Below are 23,051 nucleotides of genomic sequence, written 5' to 3'. Positions count from 1 at the left end.
TTCAGCTTGGGCAAGGGGCTGGCATGGTGAAGGGTCATGCTTGAACCAGGCCTGCATGCCAAGCCTCCCTTGAGTGTCGGTGGCACAATGCCGGTCCATGCACTATCCCCATGAGCATGTATGTGCCCATGAGGAACCTTGGTAGCCATGCTAGCCATTAACCAGGGCTGCCCCGCAAGGGATGAAGGTCTAGGAGTGCCAAGGTTAGGCACCCAAGGAGGTCGACCACCCCTACTCAAAAAGTACGTTAAGCTTTTAGTGGTCTAGCTGAAGATAACATCACTTTTCCCAAAAATCTTACAAGCGAAAATGATGATGGTGTCCCTTAACGTATGCCCACCAAGCGTAGGCAAGGCTAAGCCTGTGTTAGACCGTGACATATAGGCAATTTCTAGAAAGCAAAAGGTTAAGCCCTCCCAAACGGGCCCATATCTATACCAAGCGCTGACAAGCCAAGCCTCGTTAGCTCAGTGAGGGATGGCAATCTGACCAGCCCCCGCCGGGGCCCTGGCGCCTTGCCTTGCCCCACCCCGGTCGGGGCGGGTTTTTTCACCATTGACCGGGTTCAAGATATGTTATTGTTTATGAAATTTAAATTTTTATAGGTATTCTTAAAATTTCATTAATGTAGTTATTTCTAAATTTAATGGATTTTAAAATAATGTAATTAACATTTAAGATTGAAAAAAAAAGCAAATGGTATCTATTTCTCTTAATTCAAATTAAGACTCAATTGGTTTGGGCAAATTAAAGCTCAATCCGAACAATATTTTTAGGTAAATTACTTGTCTAAGAATTTTAATCTTTATCGATTGATTTAAATCAATGTTATTAAGATTTTGGATTGCAAATGGCATCTATTTGTCCGAACACTCAATTGGTCTAGACAAGTTCAAGACCAACTCAAGCATTAGATTTAGGTGATTTACTTGTCTATGAATTTTATTTTTTCTATAGATAACTTTAAATTTTATTGTTATAAACAAGATTATAAATGATATTTATTTGGACTATTTGTTTAATTTCAAACTCAATTTGAAGTGTAAGCCTTTAAGTGGTTTGGATCAAATTAGGGATGGTGAATTAGTGATTTTGTGGGAATTTTTGGGTACCTGATCCATCCCAAGTTCCCAACTCTAATGGTACCTATTTATACCCAATTTTAGATTAAAACAGTGTAGGGTTTTGGGATGGGTTTGGGTTTCGTCCTTTCTCTTTAAGTTACCTCAATACCCAATAGGCCAATACCTAAACATGTGTAAGTGTGTACATATTATTAAGCATAGGAAATCTTTGGTGTTGTGGTGTGCCGAAAAGATATGATACTAAAAGAGTTTTGACCAGTCAACTCCCCCCTAGATTTATCGAAAAAGAGCCCATGAATTTTAATAAAAGAACATATGATTTATTTCCACTTTTATGAAATTACTTGATTGATTATAAGTTCTTCTAATATCATAGTCAAACCCTAATAAATATATCTACATGTTTTACAAGAATTAAGAAATAAAACTGGTTTAACAAAGTTTGGGACAAAACGGATGATAGAACATCACTTTTTGCGCCACTATAAGAAATAAATATATCTTGTATGTCTTTTAAACTTAAGAGGGAATCACATTCCACTTGTGTGTAGTGGTGTCAATTGGATGGATTTGGTCCAACACAATCTAGTCCAATGTGAGGCCATTGAGGCCACTTATAAATGGATTGGACCCAACCCAGTCCAAGGATAAAAAAACCGTTACGTATCGCCCGATACGTATCATATCAAGCCCTTCCCGATACGCCTCTATAGGGGTTGTATCGGGTTAGGGCCTAATTCAAAGGGTAGCCAGGACTTAAATCGACCCCTCTGAACCAAAATAAAAAAAAGTAGAACTTAAAAAAAAGGGTCAATACTGGCCAATACATCCTACCGGCATATCGACCAGTATCGATACTTTGAACCTTGATCCAATACAAACCAAATCCAATCCAAACCATTAAAATGTAAATGGGTTGGGTTGGATCCAATCCAAACCGAATGAAATATAAAAAATTATATAAAAGCACTTTTAGCATTGAAAAAATACTTTTGTAAAAGTACTTTGATAAAAATACTTTCAAAAAAGTGCTTTTGCAAAAGCACTTTATTGAAAGTACTTAAAAAAAGTGCTTTTGTAAAAGAACTTTTTGAAAAGTAGTTCCATAGACTTTTATAAAAGTACTTTCTTAGAAGTGTTTTTATAAAAGTGCTTTCATAAAAGTACCTTTATAAAAGTATTTTCATAAAAGTGATTTTCTAAAAGTGCTTTCATAAAAGTGCTTTTATAAAAGTACTTCTATAAAAGTACTTTCATAAAAGTACTTCCAAAAAAGTTTTTTTGTAAAAGTGATTTCATAAAAGTGCTTTCATAGAAGTGCTTTTATTAGAGTGATTTTGTAAAAGTGCTTTTATAAAACTACTTCTGTAAAGGTACTTTCATAGTGCTTTTATAAAAATGTTTTCGTAAAATTGCTTTTATAAAAGTGTTTTCGTAAAATTGCTTTTGTAAAAGTACTTTCATGAAAGAGATTTTATGTTGTTTTCAGTTTTGATTGATTTCAAATTGGACAAAGGTTTGTCCTTATGATCGGATCATCGGAAATTTAGTTTAGGTCTAATTCAAACCAATAAGAATATAAACCAATTTATTTTGGATTGGCCCAATCCAATAATTATAATGGATTGTCCAAATCCGATTTGATAAGGTTTGGATCGGATTGGATCCAAATCAAAAGTGGTCAATTGACATCCCCACTTGTGTGATGACAAGGTTTGGGATAGTGAAAATGTTGGAATATTGGGAATGGAAATTTTCACATATACCCTATTTGTTGCCATCCTTGGATCAAATCCCACTATCATGAGGGATAGTCATATAGGGTTAGGAAAATATATAATATATGTTATATATATATATATATATATAGATAGATAGATAGATATATCAAAAGTTTCCCTTTTTGAAAATGAATATAACAAAAGTTGATAAAAATTATAATATTATAACATATAGATTGACCAATGACTAGTATACCCTTTGAAGACATAAAAATTTAGAAATAGGATTTTATAAGAAGAATTTACAAAAACAGAGGGGAATGTAGTCGTGTCAACCCTTTATAGGCATTAAGAGTTGAGGCTTAAGACCAACCCAATTACCCTAATGGCCAAGCCCACACATGAGCTAGTCTCACAACCATTTTGGGATTTTTGGTCTTTTCATTTTCAAACTTTTAACTTTTTGTAGAGTTTGAAGTCAAACAGAATTAGAAGTTGGAAGTTGGAATGCATAATGGGGTTACTTAAAACCAAATCTAAATTGTCCAATGTCAAACTCCAATATATATTTTGAACCTTTGAAAGTTTGAAAGGGACAAAAGTTTCAAAAAGAATGGAAACTCAAAAGTCAAAAGACTCAAAAATACAAATTACATACAAAGACGTGAAGAGATTCTTGAAGCCTGAAGATTTTGATATACATCCCACTGGACACCACAACCTAGCCTACCTTTGTGAAGCTAGTGGCAGACGGGCTGAGTTTATTGAATACACACCTAGACGAGGCCCATGCAAGCCACGCACGTGAATAAATCTCACACTACCTGCAGGTTGGGGAAATCAGAATCATGGGGGTAAGGAGATTATTCCATACGAGAATGGCAGGTTGTTATAACAACCCAACTTATATATCCTTCTCTTCTTCTTTCTCTGAGCATGAATGAAATAGTCGATCCCTAAACTTGTCTCTCTTCCTATGAAGCAGTGAGCAATGCCACTAGAGCTCAAGGATGGACTCATGCCTCTTCTCATTGGCGGGAGGAAAGCGACACTAATCCAGTATTAGAGCACCAAATCTCAAGTGGAAACATGGAAAGATTGGAGAAGCAAATGGTCGAAACAAAGCATCACCAAGAGCGCATCGACCAACCACTGGAGGAGCTATTCAACAGGATAAGTAGCCTCACTCCATCGAAAAGAACCAACAGACAAGCCCCTCTAGAGGAGCTAAATTAACACAATCTTCGACTGTAACTTAATATGTTGTAAACTTTCAAAGGCTTTCGACGAGAACTAAAGGCTTACCAAAAGAACACCTTGTGGGTTGTTTTGTGGCACGATTGGAATCGGAGAAAAATCGTTCGAACTGGTGACTCTAACTAGAGCCATTCGGTTATCTCGATTGGAGGAAGAGGGATGGGGGCTAGGAGAAAGGTTGCAGTGAGGAGTGAAAATCCAAAACCCAAGCTATTCCCGAACCAAAACCTAGATGGAGAACCTCAGATGCCAAAAGTGAAGTGATTAACACCAATAGAAGTTCGAAAGAGAAGTGCCAAGGGGCTTTGTTACAATTGTAACGAGTTGTTACCCCTCAGTACAAAAATATGGTGCAAAATATATTATGGATCATGGCTCATGGGGCTAGAGGAGGAGATATAGGAGGAATCAGGTGGCCAAAAGAGTACCTTGACATAACTAAAAAGCAAGAAACTCCACTTGAGATCTTGCCACACAATCACTGGTATCAACTCTTCTTAGTCCACGTGAATCAATGGTACTCTCTATAACCGACCCTTATCAATCCTTATAGATAGTTGGTAAATTAAAAAATTTTTAGACCCTCAGGTAGTTGAGAGAGTGAAACTCTCTCCCTCTAATCAGGCTTTTGAAGTCATGGTTTCTACTGGACAAAAGCTATAGGGTACAAGCAAATGCCTTAAGGTACCCATCAAAGCCCAAGGTGTGGTCATAGTTATTGACTTTTATTTATTGCCATTATCTGTATATGATGTTATTCTAGGCATGCAATGGTTGAAAACTTTGGGACCGGTTCTTTGGGACTTTAGTGCTCTGTTTCTCTAGTTCTTTGATGGTGATGGGGCCCATGAGCTGAAGGGGATAAGGATACCTAAACCCAGAACTGTGGAAATGGATTAGAAAGAAAAGGTAGTGGACAAGACCCATGAAATATTCCTATTACAACTGATCACTCATACCCAAGAAAAGCCCAAGATGACTGTGGACCCTCATATAAAAGCATTATTGGATTCCTACCCAAATATTTTTGTAAAACCAGTAGGCCTCCCACCCCTTAGAATACAAGACCATGCCATTCCCCTCCTGGAAGGCACCAATCTCATTTTTGCTCGGCATTACTAGTATCCCCATATTCAGAAGAAAGAAGTTGAACTTTTGGTGAAAAAGGTGCTACACACTGGAATTATAAGGCCTAATACTAGCTCTTTCTCCGCCCCTATTATTCTAGTGAGAAAAAATGGAGGGTGGCACTTGTTTGTTGACTACTGGGCCCTCAACAGTGCCACAATAAAAGACAAGTTTCCCATGCCCATAATAGATGAATTATGTGGAGCCAAGGTGTTCTCTAAATTGAACCTTGGTTCAGTTGTCATCAAATAAAGATAAAATAAGAAGGCATACACAAAACCACTTTTAGAATACATAAAGGGGCATTATGAATTTCTTGTCATGCCCTTTGGGCTAAATAATGCCCTGTCAATTTTCCAAGCTTTGATGAAGAATATATTTAGAGATCATTTGAGGAAATTCATCCTTGTTTTATTTGATGGCATTCTTGTTTACAATGAATCTTTTGAAACCCATCTTCAACACTTGAAGGTTGCATTAGAGATCTTCAAGCATTACCAACTATTTGAAAAACTGAGTAAATGTCAGTTTGTTGTACCCATAGTAGAATATTTGGGTAATGTAATATCGACCCATGGAGTCAAGATGGACCCTGAATAGATTAAGGGGAACCACTTGGCCTAGGCCTAAATTCAATAAGGGATTAAGAGGTTTTCTTGGGCTAATAGGGTATTATCGTAGATTTGTGAAGGAGTATGGAGTCATTGCCCAACCCTTAACATAGCTCCTTAAAAAAGGAGAATGGAGATGGACGAAACAAAACAGCTAAGCTTTTGAGCAGTTGAAGCAAGCCATGGTGATTGACCCTATGCTTACACTACCAGATTTCTCAAAGAGTTTCATTGTGGGGAGTGATGCAAGCACAATAGGCCTTGGAGTTGTACTATCCCAAGGGGGTAGGCCCATAAGGAATCTAGGCCTATCTACTTACAAGGGGTTGTTAGCTGTGATTTTGATAGTTAAAAAATGGAGGCATTATTTGTTAGCTACAAAATTCACAATTTTGATAGAACATAGAAGTTTGGGCTTTCTCTTGAAGCAGAGAATTCACACCCCCACCCAGCAGAGATTAATTACCAAGTTATTGGGCTTTGGCTATGAAATTGTGACTCAAAGGGGGAAGGACAACATGGTGACCAATTCTCTCTCTCGAAAGACTAAGGAAGAGTTACTCGCCATCTCCCACCTAATTCCTAGTTAGGTATAATCAGTTTAAAAGGGAAACAACCTCAAGCTCATAACTATAGAAGATTATTATGGAGATTATAATGAGAACTCGTTCCAATTAAATTCAAATACATGAATTGACTTTTATGGAGGAAGGGCAAGATAGTGTTAAGCTCAGAGTCTAAATTCAAGAGTGTTTTGTAAGAGGAAGCCCATGAGTCACCTTCAGGTGGCCATTTCGGGTATCAGAACACCATGCACTACCTCAAACAATTTTGTTACTAGAAGGAATATCACTTTGAAGTGAAGAAATGGGTCCATAAATGTGAAGTATGCCAAAGGAACAAGACTAAAAATGTAAATACTCCTGGGTTATTATAGACTCTACCACTACGAGAACGGATTTGGACTGACATCAACATGGGATTTATAGAAGGATTACCCTCCTCTCACAAGAAGACCTCCATACTTGTGGTTGTAGATAGATTGTCCAAATATGGACATTTCATTGCTTTGACTCATCCCTTCTTGGCACAAGACATTGCTAAGGTTTCATGAAAGAGGTGTTCATATTACATGGGATGCCTTCCTTGACCATCAGTGATTGTGATCCCACCTTCACAAGCCTTTTTTTGGAAAGAGTTATTCAAACTACAAGGGACCAAATTGTGCATGAGTTCAGCCTATCACCCATAATCGAATGCCCAAACTGAGGTATTGAACAGAACCTTGGAGATTTATTTAAGATGTTTTGCAAGCACACATTCACACAACTAGGCCAAATGGATAGCGGTTGTTAAATGGTGGTACAGCACCACCTACCATTCCACCTCCAAGCTTACACCATTTTGAGCAATGTATGGCATCCCACTACCTATTCCATTGACGTACATTCCTGGTATTGCAAGGTCACAATCAGTGGAAGAAGAATTTCTGGAGCGAGACAAAGTTTTATCACAGCTCAAAGAAAACCTTGCCCATGCAAGAACACTATATGATGGTTAGGGTTGATAAACACAGAAGTGAAAGGGAGTTTGAAGTTGGTGATTTGGTTTATCTTCATCTCCAACCATATAGGCAAGCCAACTTGGCTCTAAGGAAATTCTAGGAGCTTGTTGCCTGGTTTTATGGGCCTTACAAGGTGTTAGAGAAAATTGGCCCATTGGAATATAAACTGGACCTGCCACCAGGCTGTAAACTCTACCCTACCTTTCATGTCTCATGGATCAAGAAGAAATTAGGGAGCCAATGCCATTCCATAACTACTCTACCTCCTTTTTACACTGTTGGAACTATGTTGCTCTATCTGAAAACTATACTAGAGTGTTGAATCATCAAAAAGGGGGATAGAATAAGGGTTGAGATGTTGATATAGTGGGAAGGGACCCAAGTTTCGAATGCTACTTGGGAGGACTGAGAAGTTTTGAAACAAAAATACTCTAGGGCCCACTTTGAGGACAAGGCTTATCATAAGGGGAAGGGAGTGATATACATCCTACTGGATTCCACGACCCAATAACCCACCTTTGTGGAGACAGTGGTAGATGGGCCAATTGAGTTTATTGAACCCACACACTTGGACGAAGCCCATACAAGCCATGCACATTAATAAAGCCCACATCGCCTATAGCCTGAGACTTAAGCTATTATTCTACTTTATTTTGCTTGTTTATTTCCTATTAAAAAGGCATATAATCATTGGGGAAATCATGGGGTAAGGAGAAATCCTACTATTCTTCTTTCTTTGAGCATGAATGAAATAGTTGATCCCTAAACTTGTCTCTTTTCCTTTGGAGTGGTGAGCAATCTCCTTATAGCTTGAGGACGGTCTCGTGTCTCTTCTCGCTAGTGGGAGGAAAGTGGCACTAGATTCAATGTTCAATCCAACGTTCTAGTCATCTAGTGTTTTTTAATTCTACTATTTGTAAGATTTTGTTCTCTAGACTAGCCGAAGAGATCCTTTAGTTCTGTTGACTCACATTTTTCTGGGTTCTCTTGATTGTGCCTCAGAAGCCGCGAATAACAACCGTCACAAATAAAAGAAAGAAACAAGAAAAAAAAATTAGGATATTCATATAAACCGAAGCCACCCTTCCATGTTGTAGACTAGTTCTTGAAATGATAGCTTAGATAGGACAATCTCTATGATGTCGAAAGGATCTAGATTCTAAAATAACTTTGAACGGCCATAGTTGTTTCCAATAATGAATAGCCTTCATTTTTTATCTCATCATTTGTTAAGGCATCAAGACAAATAGCACTAATAGCCCGACCTTGTTCTGTAGTGGAACTGTGTTTTCTCTCGAGTTTGTATTGCTCAACCTGCAATATTTAGAATATTACTTAAGTATAAGAGTTGATATATAGCCATTTCATTGTCTAAAGTTTCCAAAATTAATCACTAAGGCTGTGTTCAGTTTGAAGGAAAAAGTAGGGAAAGGAAAGAAAAGGTAGAAAAACCTTTACAAACCATATAAGAATTCCCCTACCTTTTCCTTCAAACCAAACATAGCCTAAATGATTTATTTGCTCAATTTTTGTTGCTTGTTCTACAAAAAGATTTTCAAGGCCTCTCTCTCTATAGTTTCTATTGATGAAACCATTTTGATGTCCTTATTAGTAGAAAAGGAGTCATATTAAAATAGAATAAACAAGGAAAATGAGGATTCTGAAAATCTAAAAAAATGCTTATTAACTTGAGCAGGCATTTTAGTTGTCGATTGATCAATCTATACTTTCTCTACTAGCATGATCAACATATTAAAGTTATCTTGGATTTTTCTTGAACCATTAAAGTATCTTGATTTGTTTTGAATTTGATAGATGTTAATTTGAATAGCCATTAGAAATTATTCACTTGAATAATGAATAGTTGAATACTTGAATCATAAAAGTTGGAATTTGGAAATTTTATCTTTGTAGATAACTTGATATCATATAATTTACTTTCAGACGTATGATTCATTAAGAGACAGTAAAGTTGTTTACTGTTGACATTTGGTTAATGGTGAAAGGATTTCATATTATATTATAATATTATATAATCCGAAGAGTTTTATTTTAGCAATTGTATTACGTTAAACATCTATTTTAACAATTTTATCATGAAATAGCCTTGGCTTCTCTCTTTGTATGCATATGAATTTTATTTGGTTCTTGTATTATTTATTTTTATTCATTTGTAAATTGTATAGGTTGAATATGTCATAACAAGTTAGCTCCCAACATTCTATACAAAGTGATAATTCCATTCCATTAACCCCAGTTGATAGCTCTAGACCAAATGCACCAGATGCAAGCTCAAATCCATCCATATAAAAGGAGACGATGGAATATGGAACCATTCTTTCTTTGATCATTTCTTGAACTCCTCCCACTCATAATATATATATAATGGGCATTAAGAGGCTTCTAAGATTGCAGCTGTTTTTAATAACTCCTTTGCTGGTGGCATTTGGATTGTGGTCCACTTTTCTTTAGCTCTTGTTATTAATTGATGACTAAGCATTAAAACTTTTCAATATTTAAAAAAACAAAAGGGTAATTTTAAATTGAGGCATTTTGTTTTCTTTTTTATCATAATTTGTTTATGTGGTGGTTAATTCATTTATGTATTTTTTCTAGTATAAGAATTATAGTTTTATTTTTTTTTAACATGATAAATATAGCCTTATACTGTTACATGGTATGACTAAAATTTTAGTATTTATATATGTCATCCTATTTGAATTTAGGTTTTTTAGGAAAATGAGGTATTATGATTCCTGAGCTTCATGCTTTGATACTTGTCTCTAATGCCTCTAAATGTCCATACGATGTATTCTAACCTTTCCTACACAGGAGAGGATTTTACATTTTACCCTAAAATTTAAATGAGCACGAGAAAGGTGCAAACAACAAAAGGAAAGACATTAAGCTTCTGCAGTCTTCAATGACATGGCCCATGCAACAAGGTAGTGTGGAATTTGCCAATAGTAGCTTAACAAAAAAGGGGGAATCACTTTCAAACAAACAAGTTTATGGGCAAAGAGAAGAACATAGAATACATCAAGTGCCTTTGCCTCCTCGCTGACACAACAGGTACACATACAGCTCTTCCATATATGAAACGCGAGTTCACTTTGGCTGTTTTAAGATCCTCTGCACATGACATTTGGCTAATTCAGGTCCTTATTTATCGTTTCAGCTAAAAAAAAATTTGAGTGTAAAATTCCCACACTCATGACTAGACCTGTTCATGGGCCGGGTGGCCCGACAGGCCGGCCCGGCCTGGCCCGACTCCCGGACGGGCTTGAACAGGATTTTTGGCCCGCGGGCTTAACCTCGGGCCAAAAAGCCCGGCCCGCATAAAATTCGAGCCGGGCTCGGGCTTTGCTAAAATAGCCCGGCCCGAGCCCGGCCCGACCTATAGTTAAACCTAAGTAAAAACCCTATGTGATGTCTATTTGAATAAATTTTTTGATTTGAGGTCATTGATTCACTTGTAGATCCATTGTTCATTTAAATAGGGGAAAAAAACATTTAAATTAAAATAGAAAATGTCAGAAAATTTTGAATTTCTTTTATTAGGTCGGGCTTCGGGCTCGGCCTCGGGCTTCGGGCTTTTCATCAGGACCGGGCTCGGGCCCAAATTGTAGGCCCGTTGGTCGGGCCGGGCTCAGGCTCGGGCCTAACAGTTTTCTGTTAATAAAGAGTCAAAGCCCGGCCCGAGCCCGGCCCGGCTCGGCCCATGAACAGGTCTGCTCATGACTAGATGTCATTCACAGCATGTTACCAAAACAGCCCAGGCTGTTAAAGTTTTTCCATGGAACGCCCCCTATGATATGTAAAAACCATACCCATGCCAGCCTAAAGTGGAATAGCTGCACCATCCAAGTTGATACAACTCTCATCCGGCAGCACCTAGCGATCCAAAGGAGGACTGCCAGTTGTGGGCCAATTGGACTCACTTGTAAGCAGGCCAATTGGACTCACTTGTAAGCAAGGTTTAAAATTTTGATATGGTACATTTTATATTGGGCATTTCGGATTACATTGCTAACTCTCGAAATCTCAAATAAAAGATGTTTTAGAACTTAGAAACTTTCAAGGGGTAGGCAAATCTAAAACTAACCCTAAACAATTTTCAAAAAATCTAAAGAAAAATTATGAAATATCAAAACATCTAATACGCCTGTTCGTATCAGACATATCGATACTTTAAACCATGCTTGTAAGCACAAAAGAGTTTGTAATTAGTAATTCTAGAAAGTGAGCATTAACCGTGGCAATAACATCTTGTGGGGAGAAGTTATCTATCCATCCCTTAAAAAACCTTATGACAACGCCATTTCCACGCATGCCAAAACACTACTGTACAGGAAAAGGAAAGAGCCATCGCTGTCGCTGACTACTGTATAACAGGAGTCCGGATCTGCCGACGCTGGACTCGTTTCTAACCCATAGAAACTCTCTACTCTCTATTTGGCAGAAAAACTTTAGCTGTTGGGGCCCAGCCTATGCTGTTAAGAGAATTTCTGAGAATGCTACATTACCATAAGAATAGATAAATTAGTAATTACATATTAACTTATTTTTACTAAAAACCAAAGCATGAGCATGAATAGGTGAATTGCCCAGAACGTGCCCAGCCCAAGAACTGTTTCAACAGCCTATACTGTTGGGCCCCAACAGCCAAAGTTAACCCCTATTTGGCGTTTTGGTGACCGAAAAATAAGGCAAATAAGTTACCAACGGCTTGAACATTGTTCCTATGGAGAAGCAAGAATGTTGCTCGAGGGATCTAGTTTCCATAGAAAGGAAGCATAACAAAATTATGTTGAACCGCTAAATGTAGAGCATGCCTTTCTCCTGCAACTTCTCTCTTCTGAACTATCGATACAGCAACAACTAAAGTAATAAGCTAATTGTAGATGACCTACAAGTAGGGGCGTAAATTGGACTGGATTTGATCCAATCCAATCTAGTCCATTATAAATGGACCAGGTCCAATCCAATCCAATGAATGTTTTAGACCAATTTGGACCAGTCCAATTCAATGTCTGGATTGTCCAATCTGTTCAAATTCATTTTGATTTAGATTAGTTTCAACTCAAACTTGTTCCATTGACACATATTCTTTCTTATCTTATATCAATGGACCAGATATTGGCTTAATCCAACACAATCCAATATAAATTTGTTATGGACGGACCAGGTCCAATTCAATCTCATAAATATTTTGGACTGGATTGGTCCAATCCAATGTCTTGTTGGTCTGTCCAATCCGTCCAAATTGATTTTGGATTGGACGGGTCCAATCCAAAACCGCTCCATTGACAGCCTTACCTACAAGACGACTTGAAAAGCCTTACTTACCATTCTTGTGATTCCACATAACTGGTAATTCCATTTCACTTCCCAGGCTCCTAGCAACATCTTAGCATGAGCTTGAAGTTGAGAATTCATGTTCATGTAGGGTATGTACATAGCATGAACACTTTAAGTCTGTAACCATTTATTTCCACCTTATGATTGAAAGATAATGATTTCTAATAACAAACCACAAAAAATTAGAAAATATTTATTCTATAATACTCGGTTACTTGCAATTTACAGAGAGGGTTGCCTTGGTTACATAAATGCTATAACCAGAGCAGAGATAAAAGCAAGAGAGGCCAAAGATGAGAGAAATGGTCACGGTGTTTGCCATAATTAAGATTAATATTACAAGTACTTGATCAGCGCCCAAATAACCACAGCCAAAATCACAATTCCAATTACTGCCAAGAGCATGCACATGCAGGAGCAACCCCCCTTGGTCCGCTTATTCAGGATTGCCAGTCGCTTTTGCATTCTCTGCCACAATAAGAAAAATTTAAAAGAATGAAGAAAACTTTAATAGTTCATCCAAAGGGAAATGATGAGAGATCTTGATTCAAGAAATGGTAACAGAAAAACATAACATCTATCTGCCAGCATTAGCGACTTCTCAAAAGATAATTTTTCCACAAGAGACATCGAGTCCTAAGAACAGAAATGGAGCAGCAATCTTCATTGAATCTTCTGCTAACAAACTTTGAGATGAAGGTACTTACCCAATTTATTCCATCAAATATTTGGGGTTAAAGAGTTTGATTTCCACACAAGTAGACCCCAGCGGTTAGGGATTTTGATTTTTCTCCAAAGTATTCTTTTCCGTAATGCAAAATTTTTTCTTTTCAGGTTATTACAAATATAAAGTGGAAATGATCTATCCCTTCTTGCTTATAAGAAATGTCCCCCAACCAAAAGAACAAAACCTCCAGTCATTTTGTTCATGTATGCCAACCTCACTAAGCTAATAATGAATGATTGAAAATCATAGAGATATTAAGTCTAACCTGTAGCCTGGAGTCTGTTGAGTCCACGTGTTCATCCAATGTATCCTGCACAATAGAGCAGCAGACATAAGATTCAGCAATTAATATAGACATTTGGAAAAGGAAATGACCCATAGACAGAAAACATACAAGGAGCCTAGTATGTAGGCTGAGTTCCTCGTTCACTGCCAATGCAATATGTTTAGTGCTTAATACTGTCTCCTCCAATTTCTCAAGGCCTTCATCTTGTTCTGCTTCCAGTCCAATACCACACGTGTTCAGATAGGCAAACCTAATGATAATAAAGAATATGAAAGAAGAATGTTCTCTGATGAAATCGTGAGAACTTACCTTTCATAATTTGTCGTTGAAGGCCCACATGGCCGTAATTGTCCAAGCCAGTTGTTCTGCTCATGACATCTGTTGGCTTTGTATCTGGTCCTAGCAAGCTGTCTCTGTTAGCAAAATTGGACATGTTCAATGTGGAAGCCATTTGGTTGGCTTTTGATCTGAAATTTGCAAGCATATCCTGACGTCGATGCATCTCCTTCTCTGTTCTGTCCATTGGAATGAAACAGAGCATAAACAAGATCAAGAAACAGAGTTATTTTTCAATGAAAAAAACAGCTTAAGAGCTACTGAGTTCAGATAATAAACTCAAATTTACAACACCAGAGTATTGTGGGAATGACAAAATTTGATCCCATCTGTCTAACCTGATCGGAGTTATTGAAGTCCAGTTGGGGGAACATGGATACAATAATTATGTTAATAACTGACACCCAAATCTAAATGATATGCATGCTCAACCATGTTGACAAATATGGGTTCATCATCATCTAAGCCTTATCCAAGCTATATGGGGTAAACTACATGAATCCTGTTTTCCCTTGCATTATCCATTGTTTAAATCATTTCTTGCTACTTCAACCCATTATATTTTTTGATCTTCCTCTAGCCCTTCTAGTCCCTTGAACTTGGTTCCTTCAAATATTTAAAATAGAAATGCCTACTTTTTGATTGGTAACAGATCAAAAAGCTTTATTAGAAACAACTGAAATTAGTACAGATAAAACAAAACAAAGTTGGGCTTTCCCCAAAGAAGCATGAACGGAGGTAGCCCCCATGCTACTGCCTTGATCTCCCCTAACAATACATAACTAATCCCCAAAAATAAATTAAAACTTAATCCAGAGGGGGCTAGGTTCCCAATAAAGTTCATGTCTCTCCACAACTGCCCTAGTAGCAGAATTTGCCAATGAATTTGCTGATCTCAGGACTACTTGAACAAGCGGTTCAGTTTTTTTTTTTTTTTTCAGTAATCCAGAATATCATTTCATAGAGCAAACAAACTACAGAACACCAACAAACAACAAGAAGAACTCAACAAACTAACAGTAAAGCCAAGAAACCAAACACAGACAAGAGATAGCATACCAACACACTACAACCCAGACACATTACAAACTCAGACAAAAACTGCTTATGACTCCTATTACTACTGCTAGAGACACCCAGAAATTCCAGATTAACAATGTTTGACGACCAAAAAGGAAAAACATCAAAATAGAACAACCTAAACTTAAGACCAGATTTTGCAATGGCATGAGCAGCACTATTTGGGCTTCTCTAGTCCATTTGAAAGTGATTTCCCTGTTCTTGCACAATGCAGAAATATCTTTACACAAAAACCAAGATTGTCAAAGAACACTCCTTGCTTGGATCTTGCAGATAGCTGATGACTTGAAAGTCACCACTTTCTACAATAGCTCTATTCCAATCCGAACTGACCAGAACCTTCACTGCTTCCAAAATAGCTACAGCTTCTGCCATTAAGGGAGATGAAGCCTTTCACGTGTCTCGATTGCCCAAGTTGACTATTGCTGTCTTTAATCCACTAAATAATCACTTTGAACCCCTCCAAGAGTGCTAAGCTTTAATATAGTTTCCAACCCCAATAGGGTCCATGATTATTTCTAAAAGCTCCTCTAGTTCCAGACCTCCCTGGGTTGCATAGACTACCTGAAATTTAATTGGATAGAATTTGGAATGTTTCTAGTTGAAAATAAGGACACAGACTGCCATCCTCTCAGTATGTCATTTGAATTGAAAACCTTGAATTATTCCTTTGTTAAGAACCAATGTGATACCCCAAATATAAATTAGTTCAATAAAATATTCAAACCTTCTGAGGATTGCTCTGTGTTGGGGAAAATTTTAGCATATATCTTTTTTCTTTTGAGAAGATAACTTATTTCTCAAAAAAGAACAAAAAAGAAAAAAAAAAAAAAAACTTATACTATCCATCAATGTTTAAAAACATGGAGGCATGAGGACCTTAGGATGCATGAGGCTTAATGCTCATTGGCTACCAATTCAAAAAAAAACCAACTTGCCTTGGCTTCTGTGTAGACTGTAAAAGTTAAATCAAGGTATTGGAATCATATAATGTAAGCTTGTTAGTTTTTTCCTTTAATCTTATACACATGCTCTTACACTAGGATACTTAACCCACATGAGTTACCAATTTTTTCTAAAAGAAATCCAACTGATATGAGAAGAAATTAGAACATGCATGACAAGGGCATCTATCTATCTATAGTGTGTGTGTGTAAGATTCCAATGAGATAATAATACAATGCAGATCAGATTCTTGAGGAAACTAACAACAGAAAAGCTTGCAAATTACATAAAGAAACCTTAACTATAATAAAGCACTTACATAGGTTGCTTGCTTGGTAGCTTTGATAAGATAGACTGCAAGCTATCTAGTCTGGTCCCTAGGATTGTAATCTTCCTTCTAATGGCTGATGAGTGACGTTGTGTTTCTGGTCCTGATGGGGGAAAAGAACCTCTTTCAGAGATCATGCCATTGATGTCATCAGCAAGCTTTGATGCTTCACTAAATTCCTTCATCCATGAATCTGAAGAAGATGCCATTGCAACTGAAAGAAACGGAATTAACTAGATATGAGTAAACATTCCAAGATGAACACATATAAGCCCCAACTATATTTATGAAGATCCAAAATAGAAACATTTAGGGCCGTGGGCCAGCACAGTGAAGCCATAAAATAGGACCGTGCTGGCATGACCAATTTTATTGTATTTTTCAATTTCATTTTATTATTTCATATATAAACCATTGTATACATCAAAATTCATATTGAATAAAAATTTAAGATGTTTTTTTTCAATTTCTTGTCTATCTTGTTAATTTATTTTAGCTTTTCATTTTTTTTTACAACTCCAGGCATGTACTAGAATATACACATGCATCTTTTATCATGATATGCCTGGTATAGACATTGTTGTACCTCAAGAAAATTTTCTGCAATACAATTCCAACCATAACCATCCTTCCCATGGTTATTTGGTTATGGGCTTAATTTTGTCCAGCATCAAGCCTCCTACTACTGAAAATGTAATCCATCTACTACACCAATAAGAATATTCTGAATTCCAGCATATTTATCCAATACATGGTTTTCTTTCTATCCTTTTTTCCGTTGGCATCCAATACATGGTTTTCTATTTAAAAAGAAAAAGAAAGAATTCTGTAAGTTAAAAGCTTCAAAATTGTGTGTACTTTCCATCTTCAAATCTGCAATTCCAGACATTAATGCTTCTAACAATATAACTTCAAATGGTTATAAAGACATATCAAGTAATTTCACACATTCAGGTTTAGATACTTCCCAGAAAGTCATCCATCCAACCTCTTTAAAAGTTGCCACTTTATTGTTTCCGCAGTTGGATAACAACACAAACCAGAAAGGAGTTTAGCAACCACAAGTGCTCAACCAGGGAAACACAGACGCGAGAAAACGCAAAACAAGCCAGGCACGACTACTGAACTAAGAAAATTCTAGATTCTACTAGCACGAACAATTAATGACTCCCTAACAGATTTCCTCCCTTATCTAAAACAAATCAGCCAATGCCATTAACCATAGTCCAAATAATCCTGCTGCTAGTTAAATCAATTGCCCAACAAATATTTTCTAGCAACTAGTAACCAGACCGGCAATCACCTTCTTAACTACATTTAGCTAAACGGAGCGCAAAAACTCTAAACAATCCTGCAAAGTCCTAAATATAGAGACAAGAAAAATTTAACACCCTAGTAATGAATCGGCTACCCACCGATCACACAAATCCTACAAAAATTACGTAAATTTCAGAAACCAAAGCAAAAAAACCAATCTCAAGATTATTCGAGAATTCAACAGATGGAGATCGTCATTATGAACTTCCATATGGAAACATGGAAGGATCAAGATTATACAGAAAGAAACATAAATTACCTACGCGTTGGAACGGAATCTGAATTCGGTAGGTAGAGGGGAGATGATCGATTGATCAATAGTGGTTTCAGACTGTCCTTGTTAGTCCGGTGAGGTAGACAGCGAGATTTGAGACGACACGCGAAACCGACGCCACCGATATCCGGCAGAGTTCGTCTGAGCTTCGTCGTCCAATTTGGAAAAAGCGAAATTCCTTAATAATGACTATAGTTAACGGAGGGAAAGAGACTAGTTCTACCCTGAGTGGGAATCAAGTCCTCTGTTTCCAAGGAAACAGGGATTCCCTATTCCGAGCCAGTACCATTCAGACACGTCACGACACTCGTGTAACACGTGATCGCTTTCTTATGCGGAAAATATGGAAATAAGAAACAGGGAGAAGAGAGGGAAAGCCATACCTGAACTTGGCTCTGCAAACGTTGTCTGCTTCTTCGTTGCTCGACTTCTCTCCCTTTTTCCTTTCAAATCGTTGGAAGAAGCAACAATTTGCGAAACAGAAATTGCTATGCCGAGAAGAAGAGAAGAAGGAAAAGATTAAAGGCTAGAAATAGAGTAGAACTCTAGAAGTTGGCGTCGTCCGGACTCCAGCCTCCAGGCTCTCCAGAGTCCAGCCTCCAGACTCCAGAGAGAAAGCAAGGCACTAAAGGCGGTCCGTATGATGTTCTCCTACTCTAACTCTCAAATTTAAAGTGTAGTTCCATCCAACCGTTTAATAGGAATCTTTTGTCTTCGATTTGCCATTTCTTCTGGCAAGGTGAATACATCACATCAGTCCTAAAAGTTATCCAACGGATATAGCGCTCCAAATTAGCAAGCCGTGAATTGGTCTAAATAGTGTTTTCTATATTTTGTTGACCATGGCGGTCGAACCGATGCCGGTTAATCTGGGAAGCTAACTGCATCCCGGGTTTGGGACGGTTGTGATCTTCTTATTAGTTATTAATCGACAAATTATACGGTTCAACCGTTCGCGAACAACCCGGTGGACGTCCGATTCGGTTTTTAAGACATTGGGAGGTCTTCACACCATCACATGAGGGTTGGGCCCTTTCTAACAAATGGATTAGTATTTATATGATCCATACCACTACAATGTGGGCCATGGAGTATGGGTGTCAAGTGGATATAGGGTGTAAGTGGGCCTGACTGTGGGCTTTTAAAAGTAAAATAAAAAGAGTGATGTCGCGAAAAGCTCGAGCTGTAACCTGTAATGGACCACTTTTAGCTCTGGCTTTGTAAGGTATGCTCCACAACACATAGAAAGTCTAAGAAGTTATGTTTACTGAAAAAGCTAGAATTCCTATATGTTTTTGATGGTGTGCAATTCGGCTGGTCCTAGCTGTCAACGATCTTGTCTCTTTACGGAGCTACAGGGAGCCTAAAACAGAGAAGATGAGGAAGCTCCGGGAGGAACCCGATATGAATGCTCCGAAGCTCAAGTTAGAATTCTTTAAAAGGCAAGATAAAACCAGATGGCGCAAAGTTCACGTACCTTGTTCTTGGGGGTAGGGAGCCTTTTATAGCCACCTCGTGCACTCACTCTTAAGCTTCTGTCAGGTCGGGTACGATTACCTCTAGTCTCCTGCCAGTTCGGGTGTCATCCCCTCTGCTGGTCAGAACCGCCACTGCTCTCTTTTGTCGGAGTCGTCTCTGTGATTGGCAATGATGGTGGCAGGTGGCGGTGGTAGGTGACCGTTGAATTGCGGCTGTCAAGCGTCAGATCCCAAGTCAGTCAAATGCGTCGCCCTTGGATACGGACCTCCTCAGTGTCAGGTATGGTACGTTTGTTCAGTTCGGCGTCTCGGAGGCGAAGTGCTGGAGTGGCGAACGAGGTGAAGTCTTGAGTTCGGATAGGGGAGTGTCCCGAACTGCCATGAGGCGGGCCAGTTTGAGTCACTGCCTTGTGTGGCTCGGGGCCAAAGGAAGAGTTCGGGCTCCTCGTAGGGAGTTCAGGCTCCTTGAAGGGAGTTCGAACTGCTGGTTTCTTCCTTTTGGTGCTTGCGCCCTGGGTGCGCTGTTGTGCCGAGCTATTTGCTTTTGCCACGTGGAGTGATTGCGATGTCGGGCCAAATCTTCCTTCATCAATTGCCCCCCACTCCTTGCGCTAAGGGTCCTGCCCTGGCGCGGGGAGTTCGCAAGGTGTCAGGTGGATTTGCCCCGTATTTTGAATCTTGGTTCTGATGGCGCAAGGTGCGTTGTCAGGGTTCCTTAGGTTTCTTTAAGCGCCCAAAAGGTGGGAAACGTGCCGACCTGCCTGAACGCTGATAGACGTGACGGCGCGCGCTTTATTTCGAAATTTCAAAAAGCGTGCCGCTTGGGAGACGTGACAGCAGGCGTCTTTTCAAATTTGAAAACGTGCCGCTGCCGCTTTTATTGTGAGGAGACGTGCGCTGGCGTTCCGTCAGTTTCGAAAAGACATGCGCCGACGCTTTGTCAGTTTCAGGAAGACGTGCACCAATCACGTCTCGGTCTCAGGGGACATGCGGTCAGTGCGACTGTGGGCCGTCGGATTGGCTTTGATCTAAGTCGTCGCTTTTCGGTCACTGTGAGTATAAATAGCGGGGGGGGGGGACCCAGTCGTTGTCACTTCTGTATTTCTCTCGAGCTCGCGTCCAGGTTTTTTCAGTTCGCATCCAGGCTTTTTCAGTTCGCGTTCAAGGTTTTTTGCTCGTCTGAGCTCCCATGGTCTATAGCCTTTTTCCGAGTGAGTACTTTCCTGGAATCCATCTTACTCCCCGATGTCTAGCTTGGATAGCTCAGATAGTCCTTCAAGTGGGTTTGATGCAGGTTCTACGAACCGAGTTGCATCCCCTGATAGCTCTAGCGAGCCGGAGGTAGAGCTCGAGGAAGAGTTCAAACTCGTAGGCCGAGGCGCCTCGGGTAGTTTGGCGTCCACCTCTCGTCGGGGTCGAATGTTAGACAAGTTTGGCCCTTTGACCATGATGCTTGAGGGGCTCCAATCCCTTATTACCTACTATAACTTGCCCGGGGAGTACGCTTATTTCATACCTTCGGGTAGCTTTCCTTGGGAACACGGTCCTGATGAGATCGTGATATTCCGGGAGCAGCTCATCACAGGGCTGCGATTGCCTTTCCATCCCCTCCTTGTCGAAGTCTTGAACCACTTCGGCGTGACGATCGGCCAGCTTCACCCGAACTCCATTCGAAATTTGGTGGGGACAATCTCCTTATTTTGTGAAGAGAGCTTTCCTTCGGACTTAGAGGTTTTTTCTTCAATCTTAATGCTTAAGAAGCAAGCGGGTACCCTCCTCGGGCGTAGGCGGGCATATTACTTGTCTCCTCGCCCGGGATTTAAGCTTTTACATGAACTCCCCAACAAGGTCCCGGCATGGAAGCGGGACTATTTCGGGGTGCGAAGTGTGCTGGGGTGGCCGTTTTAGACCGGGTGGGGGATGGCCGCTCCTGATTTCGGGGTCACGCTTGACAAAGAGACAGCGAAGGGCCTCCGACAATGGGTGCGGCTTGGGCTGAAGTGTCAATAGTATCTGACAGAGGCCAAGCTCATTGCGGCCGGCCTGAGCTCGGATAGGTTCTTCACTTAGAGATTCTGTCTTGTTGTCTTTCTTGCTTTTTTCTGATGGCAAACTTCTTTTCGCATGTGTGATGGACTTTCGAGCGACCCGTGGTGGGCACTTGTTCCAAGGCATGAAGAGGCGGAAGCGGGTTGCTAAGTGAACTCGCGCCGAGTTGCCCCGGGATGCGGAGCACGAGGTGCCGGACTATCCGTCAGAAGATCTACCTAGGGAGCCCGAGATGGTTCCTCCAATGCAGGAGCCAACAGGGGTCCCTTATGCTGAGACTACTTACACAGGGGCTTCTACATACTCTGGTGCTCCTGCTAACTCTGGGTCTGCTCATACGCGAGCTGGGCCCTCAGGCTCAAGGGCCCCGGGGGATTTCAGGAGTGTGCTGTCGCCGACCCATGCTCTTTAAAAGAGTAAGGAGGCCATTTTCCCCGAGGAGGTCGCGACGTGGACTGATCTCCCTCTACATCAGGTGGCCTGTCGTGCTGTTACCCATGCCATGGTGGTAAGTGATCTCCCTTTTTTAGAGCTCTTTGGCTTTCGTTTTGTTGGTTCTTTTGATCACTCGGTTCTTTTTGGTAGGTGAAGTATTCTATTCACGCCTTGGCGGTCCAGGTGGAGAGGAGCTCGAGGCAGGCGCGAGCTGCCGATGAGGCTCTTCGCGCTGCTGAGACGACTTCGCGAGCTGCTGAAGGGGCTGCTCATGCTGCCGAGGCTGCTACTCGTGCTGCCGAGGAGGCTGCTCGTTTTGCACGGATCAGGCAGGCGAGGTCTCAGAGAGATGCCGAGGCCATGGGAGTTGTGGTGAAGCACATGCCGGACTTGAGTCTGGATCTGCAGCATCAGGTTGAGTACCTTCAGGGAGATGCCAAGAAGATGCCAAGGTACCGAAGATGCCAAGAAGAAGATTGTCGATGAGTACATTGCTTCGTCGGGCTTTGACGATCTGATGGTGGATTCATACATGAGGGGTTTTAAACTAAGCCGGTGGATGATCTAGAATACGTACCCCGAGCTCGATATTAGCGTCATATCCACTTCGCGCATAACTCAGGAGATGGCCAATGCTACTGATGGTGAGCCAGATTCCGAGGGCGAGGTAGGGCCTTCGGGTATCGTTGAAGTGCCTTCTGATAATGAAGAAGTAGCTCCGGGCTTGTAAATTTTTTTTTTGAAATGTACTACCTTACTTTGAAATGGAATGAGTTTCTTTTGGTTAAGTGTTGGTTGTTCTTTCTCCCGAACTGAACGTATTTGCCGAACTGACCATACGTTCGATCTGTTTCCTGCCCGGGTTACCGCACTCACGCGGCCTGTTTTGGTGGTGATTTTATCCACTTCGCTTGGTGGTCTATAGGTAGTATAGCCTTAGGTTGACAATGTTCCATGCTCGGGGTACTTTCTTACCCACTAAGGTTTCGAGCTCGTATGCCCCTCCCGAGTGCTTTCTTTACTCTATAGGGTCCTTCCCAATTTGGTCCGAGTTTGCCCATGCTGGGTT

General features: G+C 40.0%; 1 protein-coding gene across 3 annotated transcripts; it reads right to left on the bottom strand.

Annotated features, from left to right (window-relative positions):
• Positions 1 to 12,909: 12,909 nt before the first annotated feature.
• Positions 12,910 to 18,662, bottom strand: LOC104589325 (syntaxin-52-like). Of its 3 annotated transcripts, XM_088889148.1 has the most exons (7): positions 18,404 to 18,525; positions 18,010 to 18,161; positions 16,421 to 16,643; positions 14,050 to 14,255; positions 13,849 to 13,949; positions 13,720 to 13,764; positions 12,910 to 13,195 (listed from the first exon to the last, which is right to left on the bottom strand). In XM_088889148.1, exons 3-7 carry the CDS (start codon positions 16,636 to 16,638, stop codon positions 13,064 to 13,066), a joined length of 702 nt encoding a protein of 233 aa, XP_088745274.1. In that variant the 5' UTR covers positions 16,639 to 16,643; positions 18,010 to 18,161; positions 18,404 to 18,525; the 3' UTR covers positions 12,910 to 13,063. The 3 variants fall into 3 exon arrangements, with proteins under 3 accessions (XP_088745274.1, XP_010245903.1, XP_010245902.1); XM_010247601.3 differs by lacking the exon at positions 18,010 to 18,161 and having other exon boundaries at positions 18,404 to 18,662; XM_010247600.3 differs by lacking the exon at positions 18,404 to 18,525 and having other exon boundaries at positions 18,006 to 18,211.
• Between the last annotated feature and the right edge of the window lie 4,389 nt (positions 18,663 to 23,051).

This window comes from Nelumbo nucifera, chromosome 5 (genome assembly GCF_055504915.1).
Source record: "Nelumbo nucifera cultivar China Antique chromosome 5, China Antique-T2T, whole genome shotgun sequence".
Classification (NCBI taxonomy): Eukaryota; Viridiplantae; Streptophyta; class Magnoliopsida; order Proteales; family Nelumbonaceae; genus Nelumbo; species Nelumbo nucifera.
This window is presented reverse-complemented; position numbering and strand designations above follow the sequence as displayed.

Excerpts from the sequence above, each read along its gene's own strand:
- LOC104589325 (XM_010247601.3), bottom strand. The coding sequence starts at position 16,638 with ATGGCATCTTCTTCAGATTCATGGATGAAGGAATTTAGTGAAGCATCA. Across the intron at positions 13,950-14,049 it reads TCAACGACAAATTATGAAAG|AACAAGATGAAGGCCTTGAG; the intron begins GTAAGTTCTCAC and ends GACTGGAAGCAG. Across the intron at positions 13,196-13,719 it reads CAACAGACTCCAGGCTACAG|AGAATGCAAAAGCGACTGGC; the intron begins GTTAGACTTAAT and ends TTATTGTGGCAG.